The 16,198-nt window shown below is 38.8% G+C and overlaps 1 protein-coding gene across 7 annotated transcripts in view; it reads left to right on the forward strand.

Annotated features, from left to right (window-relative positions):
- Window positions 1-16,198, forward strand: part of slc4a11 (solute carrier family 4 member 11) — a 126,315-nt gene that overhangs the window by 63,159 nt on the left and 46,958 nt on the right. For all 7 annotated transcript variants that reach the window (XM_042388104.1, XM_042388101.1, XM_042388105.1 and 4 more), the window contains 2 exons: window positions 10,180-10,223; window positions 12,848-13,076. In XM_042388104.1, the coding sequence (XP_042244038.1) occupies window positions 10,180-10,223; window positions 12,848-13,076 (273 nt within the window). The remainder of the gene's footprint in view (window positions 1-10,179; window positions 10,224-12,847; window positions 13,077-16,198) is intronic.

Here is a 16,198-nt window from a genome sequence, read left to right on the forward strand (position 1 = left end):
CCAGCAGAAAGGACAGAATGAGCCACTGAAAGGGCTGTCACATCCAAGCGATAAAACCAAATAAAAGTGTGTGGTGATGACCAACTGGCTGCAGCACAGATATCACTCACAGATATTCCTGTGAAAGTCCATGATTTTGACATGCCACTGATCGAATGTTCCTTCACACCGTGAGGCAACAGAAAACCTGTGATGTTGTAAGTCATTGTTGTTTCCCACTGGAGCCACTGCAATCCAGTGGGAAAGCTGCTGTATAGACAAGGCTTTTCCCCTGGCTGGATTAGCAGACAAACAACTGGTCACATAAACGCAAAGCTGCAAAGATAATCTTATGCAAATACGCCGCATTTGGGCGCAATGTAACCTTGGAGCCATCTCAAGTGACATGAGTACAAGAGGGATGCACAGATAAAGCATGAAGGTCGCCCAAAGTGAGAAGCAGTGCAGTCTTGTATGAAAGAAATTTCATATCTGCAGACTCAGTGGGCTCAAATGGGGAACCGCAATGAGCCTTAAGCACCAAAGCTGCATCTTGATATGTCTTAATCATAGTGACGGAGCTCAGTGCACGTGGTCGGTAAATCTTCTCCAGCTGAGATGCGGAGAACCTGTAGTGCTTGGATGGGAGGGCTGTAGGGCTGCCCACACCATGGTCGTGGGATTGGGCCAAATAAGCTGCCAAGGGTTGCTCAATAGGCAGAGGATTGACCAAACCAACTTTATTCGGCTCCATCCAGATCCAAATACTGTCCATTGCCGGCTACTGTGATGCAGGTAGACAACGGTTTGTTCCATGTTGAAGATAACTCCAAGACAAAGTTCGGGAATGGGTTCCCGAGTCGGTGGAGGAGAGGGACACTCCACCTCCAGCTGCAGCTCTCAGCTGCACAGCGGTACAGTGAGAGGGAGGATGTATTGTCTTAGCCAATTGATGCAGCAGAGGTGGTATACTGGCCTAGTGATAAAGCCTCCTGTTCATCCTCTGATAAACCATGCATGTCCAGGCTGATGTCCAGCACCTCATTGTTATCATGGCAAGTGTCCAGCCCAAGCTGCGGCTGGGTAGCTCTGTTGGAGCGCTCCATCTCAAACTCGGCTAACCCCTCTACATACTCCATGTGGTCAGCCCAGTTACCAGCGGGGACTTGCCATTGGACTCAGATGAAGCTGGGTCCCTCGACTCGGAGAGGAGGGAGTCATGCCTTTCTCCACAAACGTGACCCACCTTTGCAGGGTTGAGCACTGGAGCTGGCAACAAAACTCACAGGACTTTGGCTTTGTCCACAAAGCTTGTAGACAAAACAAACTCAAAATTAGCGCTCTGTAGGTAGCCACACTCATCAACTGAAGCAGCAGTGGCTAACACCAACAGGGGCCGTTAAGCTAACATCTAGCTGGTACTACTCTACTGAGGAAACAGAACTAACTAGCTGTAGCTAGCTAGCCCGACTCGGCAGAGGTGTTCTTCGTGAGATTAAGAGCGTGAGAACTGAGGTGACTGTGGTGATGGATGTATATATGTGCGGGTGGGGTCTCACATACATTACCACAGATCATCTGCCTTAAAGGCGTGAATAGACGTGTCTTCAGTCAGGCCATGTGGGGGTAATATCCCATACTATGTGTTGTACTGAGTCAATCAACTGAAAGGGAACAACAGTTAAAACTTTCTCCCTCAAGTTGGACAGGTGCTATGAATTATGGCGTAAACTTGTAAGGCTCCTATACTGGAGTAGCATAGTGTAAACTGATGAGGCAGAACAGTTTATGTTCAGCAAAGAATGTTTCATATTCCCACCCCTTTTGTGAAAACACTAAATGAATCTATACCGTTTTTCCCTTCTTTTCAGTTTTTGTACCAGTGTGACATATGGTTGGTGTTTGGATCTTTGGGCTAGCATTTTGAACCATATCATTAAACCAAAAAATGTAACTTACAACTTCTGAAATGAATTCAATGATACTATCAGCATCTTTATTTTCAAACCTGATTGTTGTTTCCTCATTGAGGTTTAGGTAGTGCTTGAGCTGTAAAACCAGCTGGAATTGCTTTGGTCACAGTTGAATGCAGGCTTTACCCCGTTGATTGTAGTAGCATCACTAGCTAAATACTAAACACTAGCTAAACGTGTCATGCATAGATTATACACCCAATCACTTAAATTCATGGCAACTTGTTTGTCATTATGCATCAGTTTACTTAAAGAAATAAACAAATACCCATCCATTTTTTAAAATTTCTGATAGACATACCTCTAAATTTAGGAGTTGGGAAAGGTCATTTCGCTTTGCAGGTACATATAGCTGTGTGTCGTCAGCGTAGCAATGAAAATTATCACCATATTTGAAAATGATGTCAACCAAGGGAAAGCATGTAGATGAAAAAAAGAATAGGGCCAAGGACCGATTCCTTGGGTACACCAAACTTTACTTCGGAAAATTGGATACCAGTATGCTTCTCCAAGTGACTTGAAAGTATGAAGTGGTCCATGATGTCAAAAGCTGCAAGTCAAGAAGCAGCAATAATGATGTTAAGTCAGAATCAACAGTAATTAGTACATCATTGAGAACTCTGGTCAAGGCAGTTTCAGTAGACTGACGGGGCTGAAAGCCAGATTGAAATTTATCAAAAAGATTGTTGTTGGATAAATGGGCAGTAAGTTGATCAGCGACAGCCCTCTCAAGTAATTTCGACATGAAAGGAAGATTGGAAATTGGTCTATAATTGTTCAAAATTTGCAGATCAATATTATGTGTTTTTAAGCAGCAATTTAATAATGGCAGTTTTAAAAGCTGAGGGCACAGACCCCATGGAAAACGACTTATTGATAATATCAACAATAGGACCATTTAAAACAGGAAACAGATCCTTAAAAAGATGAGCTATACAGGGTCTAATGTGCAGGTTGTAGGTTTGGAAGCAGTTACCAGGCTGGTAAAGGCCTCAGGGGAAATTATTTCAAACTGTGAAGGAGTGCCGAGTCACAGTGCCTGCATCCATCAAAGTATTGGAGAGTTCATAGCCATCATTGTGAGAGGAGGTTGGCCCAGTGACTTTATCTCCAGCTGAGTCAATCTTATTTGTCAAGAATTTCAGAAAATCATCAGCATTGAATGAAGAGCTATTGGCGGGTATTCTGTGTGAGTTTAGCAATAGTATCAAACAGAAACTGTGGAATATTCTTTATTAATGTTAATCAAGTGAGAGAAATATGCTGTCCTAGCAGCTGAAAGTGAACGTTTACTTCTTAAAACTCTCGACCCAGGCAAGGCGGAAAATCTCTTGTTTTGTCATACACCACCTGCGCACAAGCTTTCTACGAATCTGTTTGAGTGTCTGGGTGTCATCTGAAAATGATTTAATCCGAGTGCATTTTCTGGTTGTAAGAGGAGCGACAGAGTCAAGCATTTTGAGCAATCATATTGTCCGTGAGATTATTAGGGGAATCAGAATTTGCACTACAGGAGTAAAATATATCAGCTAAACACTCAGCCAGTATGGACCTAGCAGTGATATCAACACAGCAATTAGTATATGTATCAGGCTCTGAACACTACTTGGAGTACAGAGAGAAACACCGAAAAAGACTCAGGATAGTGATATTATATCATAATATTTAGTGAAATAACAGAAACTTTATTGTTTGCTCCTAATTTTAGAATTATATGTATTTATTTATTTATTCATAAAAAAATATTTTAAAAACAGTTTAAAAAGGAAACAGTTTCTGAAATCAAATCAAATTGAGAAAGAAAAAAAACAGTCTTAAGTGGAATCACCAATATCACGAGTAGGGGTGGGCAATGTGGATAAAATCTATGACAGAATATGTAATTTTATATCACAAAATTGATGAATATCATGATATACTGCCTTTTATTAGAAAATGAATTGAAAACCTTTTATGGAAGAAATATCTGTTTGAAGTGGCTGAATTAAGTACCTGTCAAATCAAAAAACTACATCACATAATGCAAAAATCCACTGTTGCCCACAATGATTTGCAACACTGCCCACAATGACCTAATACAACCAGAAATAGCTGTCACAGTTTTAACAGTATGGTAGATACCTTTTATATTGTCTCACTGTATGTAATCATCATATTGCCCACTCCTAATCACAAGCCATTGACTCATATCCCGTGCTTTAGTAAGAACACTCCCAATGAGAGCTGAACCCCCCCAAACCACACTCCTCTCACTCTATACAGCTGTAATATGTTGAATTCTCAATGCTGTCATCAGGAAAAATTCTCACCCCCAGGTGCAGAATGTTTGTCATGCCCAACAGTGTCTGTTCTCAGACTTTCAGTGCATTATTCATTGACAGCACAGCTGAATGTTGATTAGTACGTTTTGTTTTGATTCAAGGCTTTCCCCCCCCTAAGTCTAGTTGTCAGATATATTTGATCCCAGATCCCAGTGTCATTAGCTGTTTGTGTGCCTGTTTCTGCTTTTAATTTATGACACAAATTAAAACGTTATTGTATTATTCCACATCAGCAGGCCGCTGTGGAATATGTCCACCATGTCAAATCAATGTAAGACTCTGAACAGGACTTTTAATCGCGTCCTGTCTGGCTAAATAAGCAGTGGTTTGGAAAAGCAAATAGTGGAGTGATTACATCAGACCCAGAGACAGCAGCTCCTACCTAAATCTAATTTCAAAAACATCTATCAGTTATAATTAAGTCATTTCTCTCACTATATTTAACAGTAGCTTCTTACATGAGAAAATGTAGTCACGCTTTGGATGCTTTTATAATTCTGGTCTCTTGCCAGCCTGGTTTCTGGGACAGTATTCAATCTTGACCTTTATGATATTGTGCCTGTTGGATATTTAACTGCACCATAAGATACATTTTATAATGGCTTCCAACATTTGAGTCCTTTAAAGAGCATTTTTGATTTAATATCCCAAATACGAACTCAGCTTCCAAAGCGCTGCAGTAGTCTTCTTTTTACTACTGTACATCATCATCTGTAGGAAATCAGTATTCATCTTAGAAGCACTGAATTGTTCTTCCTTGTGTTTGATTTAAAATCCCTCTCAGTTGCTACAGAAAGAGGAAGAAACGATTCTTTACTAATCACAATGTTCTCTATAGAGTCAATGTGAAAAGATAATATTTTTTTACACTTTTTACCTCCCACAAACTTGTGTACTTACAAAGATATGTATAGACACAGAATCTGAGTTTCACCATGGAAACAAGACAAGCAGTGATACATTTAAGTGATAAAGTGGACGATAAATTTGTCTCTCAAAACACAACAAAACACAAACATGTGGCAGAAGATGAGACAACCTTTGTCTCATACAGGAAAGATTGTGACAGCTTCAATAAGATGAGACAGGAAATGTGAATCGTAACATCAGCTGTAAATGATGAGTAAAACACTGTTAAAAACAACTATTGGCAGTGTACCATGCATTTCTAGATACATTTTGTTTATTCTACTTAGCACAGTTAAAATGTTCAAAAATAAAATCTGAAGTTCTCTAAAAGTGCTAAATGTCAACTTTTGATGGCAGAATGATTAAGAAAGGGGTTTATCTGTAGACTGGGATTTTCTTTTACTGATATTCAACAATATTTCAAGAGGAAATTCATTATAGAACAAGATAAAAGACTCCAGTTTTACCCCAGCAGGTCCATAAAGCACTGTACCTGCAACCTAATTTAGTTTTTGTGTGTAGTTTTTTTGAAAACCTCTTGCTCTGTTGTGTCTGTCACTTTCTTAACTACATTTAACACCCACTCCTCTACAGCTGATATCAAAATGCATGCAAGAAAGTGTCTAAAACCACAAATTTAAGTTCATATAGATGAAACAGGTTCACCTTCATAGGTTTATTTAGCAATATTTTGCCTGGTCTTCTTCATCAAGCCTGTTGGGAGTGAGTAGTTTGATCAGAGCAAAGTGAGAGTGAGTGGTCAAGGCTGCATTCAAATTGAGCTGATCATTTCTCATAAACTATGCATCAGTGTTAGGCTAAAGAACTCACCTCGGGGATTATTGCTTTATGAATCTGTTGGGAGGATATCTGGCTGTAGTGATGGCAATGTCGGTCCATCACTTTGGGCAAAGTGCCACTTTGCCTAAGTACAACCTCACAAACTCACTAGTTTATGTACATTGCCTTGATTTTTTTTTTAAATTTTATCTTCTGGATGTGTGATTTTTTTTCTTTTTATTGATAGACCACACTCTTTTCACACATACACAGATACTGGAGGTAGCAACACTACTGCAGAACACTCACCATCCTCATTTAAGAACCTAAAAATCAGTAACACATTCTGTTTGGTATGTAACATCAGGCAAAGATCAAACAAAGTGATTGATGGCAGTTATTCAACTAAATGTTTAAAATTAGAAATTGAAGAGCTGTTGTCATCTGGTAATACAAGGAAGTTGTTTGTTTGTTGTCTCCCTTTGTTTTTTTATCGTTTTGACATGATCTTATCCATTATTCTCTCTTCAGAGAACTTTGTCATAAAGCTGTCAAATGCTCTCCATAAATAGAATTGATTTCATGATTATATTTCTGCCAGGGCTTGGCTCAGTTCCATTTCAGTTCAATCAATTTGGCAGAATGCTGAAGTAGAAAAGTCATGAGGAAGGATATGTCTGTCACGCTGGAATTTTGAGTTTGACCAAGGTCATTACCTTGGTTCATGGACATACAGTATACCAACTGTAGATCATTTAAAAAAAGAGGCCCTGTTTTGAACAAATGGACGGACCAAGACTATTTCCCTTTTTAAAAAAAATTATTTAGTTTAATCAGTTACCATTGAAGGATTTCACTATTTGAGGATGAGAAATCTGCAGTAAATGAAAAAGAGAAAGGTTTGTGTGTTTGTTAGTATTAGTCTGATCCTAAAGTTTTGTATGCGTAATGATCATCCCATGTTTATTTTACATTTTATACCTTTTGTGGCAATGACATTGTCATTCAGAACGACTTATAGTAACTGAGAAGGCAATAGTCTGCTGTGCTTAAGACAAGGATGGGGAAAGTATATCAAAGTGTTTTGTTACACAAAATACTTTCTGGGGGTGATAAACAGCCTGAGAGGAAGAGCTGCCTGAGACGCTGACTTCAGGAGAAAGAACATTCTTAAAATATTAACATATTTTCAAGGACGTATGTTTGCTGAGGTCAAGTTTGTTTTTATTTCACAAGGACTTGTAATTATGCCTTTGAATCAAATTATTTTGTGCAGGACAATGTGGTTTTACTGTAGGTACAATTTACAAGAACTCTGCCCGGGATTCTCACCTTGTAAGGCAGCTGGATTCTCAAGAATTCATCAAAATAATACAATACTCCACTCTGAGATTGTAGGGGTTTTCTTCAATTGCGATAATTGTAAAGACAAAGAACACTGAACCCACTTGAGTTCAACCCAAGAATTTATTACAGCCGGGAAGCAGAACAGTATGTTGAATAGTCTCTTTGAATATTCTGAAATACACGGTTCATTTTTATAGGATTCTTAAATTCCTCCCTACATCCCCTTACAAACATGTTTCACTAATCCAAATTTACCCTTTCCTCATGTTTCTTATGTCCATGACAACACGAACATATACCGAGAGGGTCGTATAGGGTTGAGGCTATGGAAAGAATCCATTACATGGTCAGTACATTCATACAGTATAGAATTCCCTCACATGGTCAATACAATACATGCAAACAATATAACCATCAACATTACATAACCGCTTGTGCCTGATTAAATATAATGAACAGTTATAGTGTCATGTTGATCAAATAAGGAACCAAGTAGGGAAACAAGCCTGTGTCACATTTTAACATTTCCTCTCCCTAATCCCTAAACCCTTAAATTCTCCTGGATTACTTTAAGACACACAGTATATTGAGACATACAGAGGCTATTAGAAGGAGGTGATCACTGGGGACGAGGTAATCTTATATGAATATATGAATATCTCCTTACGGCTGCAGCCTGACAGCAATTAGAGCAGCAGCTCCTTCTCCCCTCTGGGAGCGGATCAGCCGAGCGGTGTGCTTTTTGATTGTGAGGCTTTGATGAACCAAATCCACTGCACACGACACGTGCCCCCTGCCATACTCTTGTCATAGAGGTAGAGGCTGGAGCTGTCTTTCTTCTCTCACTGCCTGCAGGGTTTTATGACGGCAAGGTGTTTGGTGTGGCGATCAAAGCCCCCCCCCTTTTTTTGCAGACTCACACTCAAACCTGTTCACTTGTGGCTGGATTATTGATATTATGATATCCTGGCGGTTTCCTAAGGCTTATTGGCTTGTAAAAGGGGGGTTTTCTTGCTTTTCCATAGCTGGAGGGAGGAGTTAAGCACTGATTGATTTCCAGACGGAGCTGGCACAGTGCATCACGCGGAGCAGAGGAGGAAAGCCCATGGTAACCTAATAACGTCCTCCCCACAGTAAACTGCAATAACTGCGTTATGTAATGGCGGTGGCGGACTGTTTTATGAGAGTCAGCAGGGTACCGAGTCTGCTAGTTAAGGGACTGAAGTGTGCTGAAAACCCCATTCTCTCGGTTTGTCCCCGTATTGTTTTCCAACATAAAAGGTTTTTCCTCCTCTTCCCTTTTTTTCAACACTGGAAAATCCAGACCTTTGTACTTTATCTGAGCACTCCCCTCGGCTCCACAGACGTGTGTATTAAAGCCTTATCAGCAAAGAACTTCCAATCCCTGTTCAATGAGAGCATTTAGAGACTTGCCTCTTGACATTTTCATCACTATTAGAAAAAGGATCTCAGGTTCCTTTTCTTTACTGGCTGAGTGGTTGTTACTTGTGATCTTTATTCCAGAATTTGCACCATCAATAATGCATGCGCTGATGGTGGAATGCAAATACAGCACATTAAGATTACCATGTTACTATAGATTTGCATTAAAGTGTTTTGAATTTTAACGTGTGCATCATTCTGATTCAACAAAAGCAAACGCTGGAGTGTTGTTTAGAAATTGTAGCAACACTAGTAATTATGTGTGTAAGGGCAAGACATACATTTTTAGAAATAGACAGTGTTGGGAGGGAATATGTGGGTATGGGCTTTACTTTTTTGTTTATCTGTGGGTTTCTTTTAGCATTCATCACCAGTTTGTTGAAACCTGTTCTGATTTGTTACTCTGATTTGAGTGAAAATTACACACATGTACCTTTGTATTGACTACACTAGCCTTCTAACGTCTTCTCCAATAAAAAGATTTGTGAAAAAAAAAAAAGAAAAAAGAAATGGTTGCCAGGCTGCCAACTGGGTATTGTCTTTTGCTTGTCAAATTTGACAAAATGGTTGGCACTTTAGTTACTTAGAGATGGATTAGTATAATTGCATAGCATAATTATACGACATTGCATTCATTAAAAAGTGATACAAGCTGAATCTAGAATGGTTCGACATATTTTGCACAGATTTTTTTCTTTTGATCTCTCTCTCCCTCGAAGACATACCAACACAGGTACACATGAAAAAAAGTGGCTCATATTTGCCAATAATACAAAATTAACTGTGATAAAATAACATCAAATAAATGTAAACATTCTGTAAACCAAATCATATCTGTAGGCTGTCCTGATGATTACATTTTGTACAAATGTAATGTGAAATATTTTGCTAGGATAGCCTGATACTGTATATGGTGATTGGTGTATTTTGTTTCACACTTTGCTCTCAATTTTCATCAACTACATACTCACATTTTGGCTGCCTCTTTACAAGACTACTGTTGTTGTTCTCTAATGTTGAAAGATCAGAGATTACCTTTTTTGGGCACTCAGTTTCTCTTGTTTTGCCATTTTCATTTCAGTGTAACCACCACGCTCATTTGCTTTGACAGGTGATTCTGCATCAGCTCATAGAAAAACAGGAATAATGGTTTCAAACAGGGGCAACCCAATGGTCCACACCACATTTGTAAGCCCTGATGTGAGCAGAATCACATGAATGTTGGTTGTTAATAAGTATGGTCCAATTTCAAACGTGCTCCAATGTTACCTTTTCCTGCTGTATGCACACACTACAGCTACATCAGTATGACACAGGTATGAAATGTGCAGCAGAATATATTCACTGCAGACATGCAGTATACGATGGTGTTTTATTACACTGCAAACACTTTGTCAACTTGTATCTCTTGTTGTGTTCTTCCTCAGATGCTGATGACTCTGGTTGTGTGTTACTGAACACATCAAGAAGGGTAAGCATCAGTTTTCATTGAATCGGATGTAATACAATATTACAGATGAAATGAAATGATTTTTGGCAGTCAAGGTTATTGGGACGTTGCTTATAATGAGTGCAGCCGTTTATCTGTTGCTCAATTAAAATCTTAATTTCTCTGTAAATTAAATTTCATTTAGTGACAAGATTTAAACTGTAACTCAAATCTGGAACAACAGATCATAAAAAAGAAATTACAAAAGAGTGTGAAGCATCAAATCAAAACAAACATTAGTTCTAACTTTGGTGTGGACTTCATTTGAACCTGTTGAAGTGAAGAACCCCATAAAGTAGTGATCGCTACACTTGGTATCAAAATTGAGCCTTGTTATCGATCAGCACCAACTTCAGCAAGTGGAATGAACAGCTGATTGAGGGGATGAAGACTAAATTGACTTGTGGTCGTTCCCAAAGTAGATAAGACAAGTTGTTCAGATTCTCAAGTTTACTTAAATGTATGATGCACACCAAAGAGAGGCTGCCTTATAAATATGTTTAAATTGATTGGACAGGGCAAACTAGAGACATATTTTTGAGGAAAATAGATTTTGAAAGGTATAGGCTTAACTGATAGGATGGGACTCAGCCGTGAATGAAAAAGTAGAGTAGATGGGATGTTTTTGTAAGTAACGTAGTCTTCCTGACTCAATTTATCTTGATTAAAGACATTTAGTATTGAATAACATCCGACACAAAGTCCAAGCCTACTACTTTTATTTTCTTACATACTATAAATAACCTGCACATCCAAAGTGCACACTTTAATTACACTAAGGTTTGCAAAACCAATCAAATGTAAATGGTATATCATAAATGGACTGAAATGGCATCAAGCTACCATGTAAGGTGTTGACCTGACCATTGGGAGCAACTTGGGGTTCAGCGTCATCCGAAAAAGTTAAAATTGTCCAATAAAAATGCAAACAATCTGAAATAAATCCACTTTGATGCCAGCAGGCATTTCTCAGTGTAATTTCTTTAAATTTAGAAGAAATACTATCAGATTTCTGTGTGTGCGACAAGCGATCTCTTGCACTGGAGATAAACTGATGTTTCTCCATCTCTGCAGTTCAAGGAGTTTAAAGCAGCACCCAGGGGCATTAGTTTAAACTGGTGACCAAAGCTGTCAAGAGTTAGACTTCCTCTGTGTAAGCCTGTCACAGATTTCAGCTTGTTGTGCCTCGTTCCTGCCAACAGCTTGCCTGGTTCTTCTCACTAATCTGCCGTTCTGTATTACAGTTCTGTTTGTTTGCTCTCTCCTTTTGTTTTTTATCAATTTCACATGGTCACATCCACAATTCTCCGCCAAGAATTTTATTATGGATCTATTTGTTTGCAGTGGGCTATAAATAGAATTAATTTTGATATAGTTATGTTTCTGCAACAGCTGCATGTTTTTCACTTTCTTATTAACAATTCAGAAAATCTCCTCAGAATTGAAATTTGGTCCAATGCCCCGTTCTACACAGATGAGCTAGAAGACCACACATTCTGCACAGTGCATATGATTAGAAATAACTCTTAAAATAATTCCAAATGAATTGCAGTTTATTCTTAACCTTTAAAATCATTTGACCAGAGGCGAAAAAGAAACCCCAGACCCGAGCCCTGAAAGATAAACCATACAAACAAAATCAAATGTATTTACGGAGGCTATTTTATAGAGACACAGACTATAGACATGGACTTTCTTGTCTGTGCTTGTTTTATTTTCAAAAAGAACAGCAGGGAATCCACTCATCTTCAGAATTTCTGTCAATCACACAATCAATGAAATCGAGTGGGTGTCCGGGCTCTTAATCGAGCTGTGCTCGTCTTTCTGTCCATTCGTCTGTCTTTCAGGTGATTCTCACACACCACTGGTCCAGTTTTGACTTATTTATATATTATATTATTATATACACTTTGGAGGGGTGAAAACTCTGTACTGTGTTCTGCTATTGGAAAAAGTTCACTATTTGGCTTAGTGGGAGTCGTGTGTGGTGATACTTTAAGTTCAAAACTTTAAGGTGCTGTCACACTTGATGTATAGAAGGACCAGTCCATGAGTGGTTTGGTTTGTGTAAAGGTTTGGTAACATAAATGCTTTTACCTCAGCCTGGGTGCAGAGAAACCACCACCTGAGCGAGGTGGTCATAAGATTCAGTTTCAGTTGAACTGCACTACCACATGAAAAAACCTCAAACCTCAAAATTTAAATCATATTTACCAGTTAGCTAGTGTCAGGAACGATGCCCAGTGATCAACAGAAAAACTGTAAATGAACAAGACTTGGATCAGGAAGCTAATTTGCAGAATTAGAATTTAGCAAATGCAAACTCACAGAAATCACAGCCATATAAATATCTTCGCCTCTTGGGGATAGTACAGTTTTTAGCTTAGAAATACATCTGAGACAAACTGTCTTGGTGGAGCCAACACCGGCAGAGATACAACCATATAAAATTGCACTTATGATGAGGGTCCAATTCTGCTGAAAATTATAGGTTAGAGGCGTTTTGACAATGTGTTTGATTCTTTAAAATGACATTTAATGGCATGATCAGCATAGAAATGTGAAGCAAAAAAAAAAACTCTGAAAGAATACAACATTTTCTGCAGTATGTGAAGCTGATGAACTTTGAGGAGGAGATTCGTGCACACCGGGACCTGGATGGCTTCCTGGCGAGGGCCAGCATCCTGCTAGACGAGACCGCTGCATCCCTGGACGACGTTCTGAAGAGAATGTTGCACCATGTGGGCCAGGACAGCAATGCATCTGAGCCCAGCTGCAACTTCGAGGAGGTGATGAGCATGCTTTTCACAGATGCAGGAGCCCAGGAGGTCAACGGTAAGCAAGGAACCTGTCGACATGCATGTGTAAACCAGAGTGTGGAAAAATGTGTGAAAATACACATCACACAAGTATACAGTCTCAGACACACAAAACACAATATGACAGAGAATATCTATGTCCGCCTACAATCACACCAAGACCCTTTACATGTGACACGTGACCTAAAAAACATCTGACGTCTGCACAAGTCAACACCTACCTGTAAAATAGCTTCCCCTCAGGCTCAGGAGCAGAATCGTCAGACAGACTTGAGAGTGGTTCAGATAGCCTTTAAGACCTAAAGGAAAGTTTGTGATGTTTGAACCAAGGCTGTCCATTTGCCCTGCAGCTTTTTCACTGGACACAAATGGAGCTCAATGAGGTGAGTCTTGTAGGCAACCATTTACATGTGTAGACATCAAAGGTTTCCAAGGAAAACCGTCTACTGGTACCAACATACATATACAAACTCAAACTAACAAAATCCTGCTGAATGCGTGTGTCCCAATACTTTAATTCATGACTGAGCAGTTGTTAAATATTTTCTATATAATTATTGAAAATGTTTCTTGAAATGTTGTGGTTTATTCCTTTCACCAACCAGGTGCCTTTTAAAGCCTGTTGCTTTTTTTCTTGTGACTGCCCTGCTCAAGTTAAACATTTTAATTTCAGATTTTGTTAAAGAGAGAAGATGAAGGGTTTAATTTCAGAATGGAAAATTAATAGACTTTAGAAGTTTGCCAAAAGCTAAAATGATATATATACCTGTGCTAGCACACACATGCATACACAGTAATCTTCCTATTTGGACCTGAAAAGTATAGTTTAATTGTACCTAAGAGTGTGTAAGATGTGCTTAGACTTTTAAGCACACTCTGTAATTCATATATTCATTTCTGAAATATGCTGTAGTTTCTCCAGGTTTGGTGCTTTTTTTCGTGGGCTTACAGATCCCTGTCATATTAGTTCAGTCCCTTCAGCACAGGTCGTTTTGGCTGAGTAGCAAAGCCTCTTGGTTAAGGCGAATCTCCTCAGCCCATTAGAGCAGGAGAAATCCGCCCTCTTACATAATAGTATGGAGCCATTGTTGAAACCCCGCTCTCTGCCGCAAGCTGTACTGAACGCTGCATTCACAAAAGCAATTGTTTGGAAAATCAAACTTTGCTTTTATTCTAGTAGATGTCACAAGAATCATTTTTTTTTTCAGTACATTAATTTTGTCTGGCTATAAAAATGAGATTCCTTGCAGATGCAAGAAAAACATGTGAGGGATTTTCTACGACGGTTAACACTGTAAGAGTATTATATAAGAGATTATATAATTATATAAGAGAGTAGTCATATACTCTGTGTCCAGTGTTTTCCTGTCTGGCCGAGCTGGTGTCCACAGTTGTTGATGGTTAGTCAGAGGTGGGTGGTGTGTGACGCTCACCCCGCACAGCCGCCTCTGACAGATCCGTGAGGTGATAATTGACTTCTGTCATCGATCACTCACTTAGCTTTTCAAATGGCTCTCTGAGACTCTCAAGCCGCGGTGGCTGCTGCTACTTGACTGTTTCTCTTTCGTAATAAGCAACAAAGAGGTTACGGAAGAGGCTTTTTTTTTTTCCTTTTATGGCTGCCATCTTAACAAAAAGGTTTCCTGTGCAGTTCTGTGATGTCTAGAAACGTTTGGAAAATCAATTTGAGCATTGTGGGGTTTCACTGATTTTGGTAATTGCATAAAAAGTAGAAAAATAAGGACAATGTGTTGTATTCCAGTGATAATTAGAAAGAAGAACATAGAGCCAGAAATAGTTATAATTGCCTCCACAAAACCCAATATCTGCATCAAAGTATAGCATTTTAAAAGGAATATTAGCACAACAAAATATGGTTTTGCTTTGAATATAAATTTTGAACAATTTAAGATGTCTTAAATATTAACACATATTCTGCTGACATGCCAGCAGTCAGTGGTTACGTGTGCAGACTGAAAGTTAACTAACTGAAGATACTTACAAACGAGATATAATCAAGATTTTTTTTCTATGCTTTGCAATGAAAAGAACCTTTTTTTCGATAAGTTGAAACTTTATTCATCCGCCTGGGGAAACATATCAGTTGCTGTAGAAGGAATAGGATAATTAGAGATGATAATTAATTGTAGTGAGGATGATGTAACACTTCCAAAATTATGCAACAAATAAAGATTACAAAGATTTACAGTCTGAAACATGCAAATGAGCAGCAGGACTGTACAGAAGCTTAAGAAGTTTAATTATATCTACAGATGGATGTAGCACAGAGAAACGTCGACAGAAAAATACCAAATTCAGATACATTCACATCACAAAAAATGTCTGTTTTTCTTTGTTTTTGATTGGGTATTATCAGTTATTCAATGATAATTTGCACCACTTCAAACACACTACATTGTTGGTATGATCCCCTAAATTAAAATCATGAGCATTCACATGTGGAACAGTCATGTCAGTACTGAGGGGGGGTAAAAAAAACCTCCGGGGGAGGAACAAAGGCTCCTCCCGGGGGAATACGTTCATATTGCACATAAGTATGTTATCAATGAGACATATCTCCTCAGGTATTAATTTCTGTCATATCTACGTTCACTCTCCCACAGTGGGGTGATACGGCTGGCGAGCGGACCAGCTCATTTGGAGTGTAATACTGTACAGCTGTGAGATAAAGAGAACGGGGCGAGATTATAACAGGCGCAGAAAGAACAGAAAATTACAGAAATGAAGAAGATGAAAGCCCACAGAGATAATTAGTCCTGCTCCAACAACTTGTACAGAGGAGTCGATTTTTAGAGGCCAACTTGTACTGTGTGTGTTTTTTTTTTTTTTGGCTCACTTTTGTCTTGGGATTCAGCAAAGGAACACAATACACACACATTGTGCAGAGGAATAATGAACACCATTGCTGATGATGCAATGCATTGATAATAGTATTACTTCAGCCACTACTATACACACTAAATCCACTTTTATTCATTAAAAAATAACACATCCTCCTTTAAGATGCTCAGAGTGTTTTAAACCAATAATGCTGCAAACGATTATAGTAAAAGTGATGACAAGGCTCACAATAGTGATGAGTGGCTGCTACAGAATAACTAATTGTCAATATTTTGA

Source organism: Thunnus maccoyii, chromosome 16 (assembly GCF_910596095.1).
Source record: "Thunnus maccoyii chromosome 16, fThuMac1.1, whole genome shotgun sequence".
Classification (NCBI taxonomy): Eukaryota; Metazoa; Chordata; class Actinopteri; order Scombriformes; family Scombridae; genus Thunnus; species Thunnus maccoyii.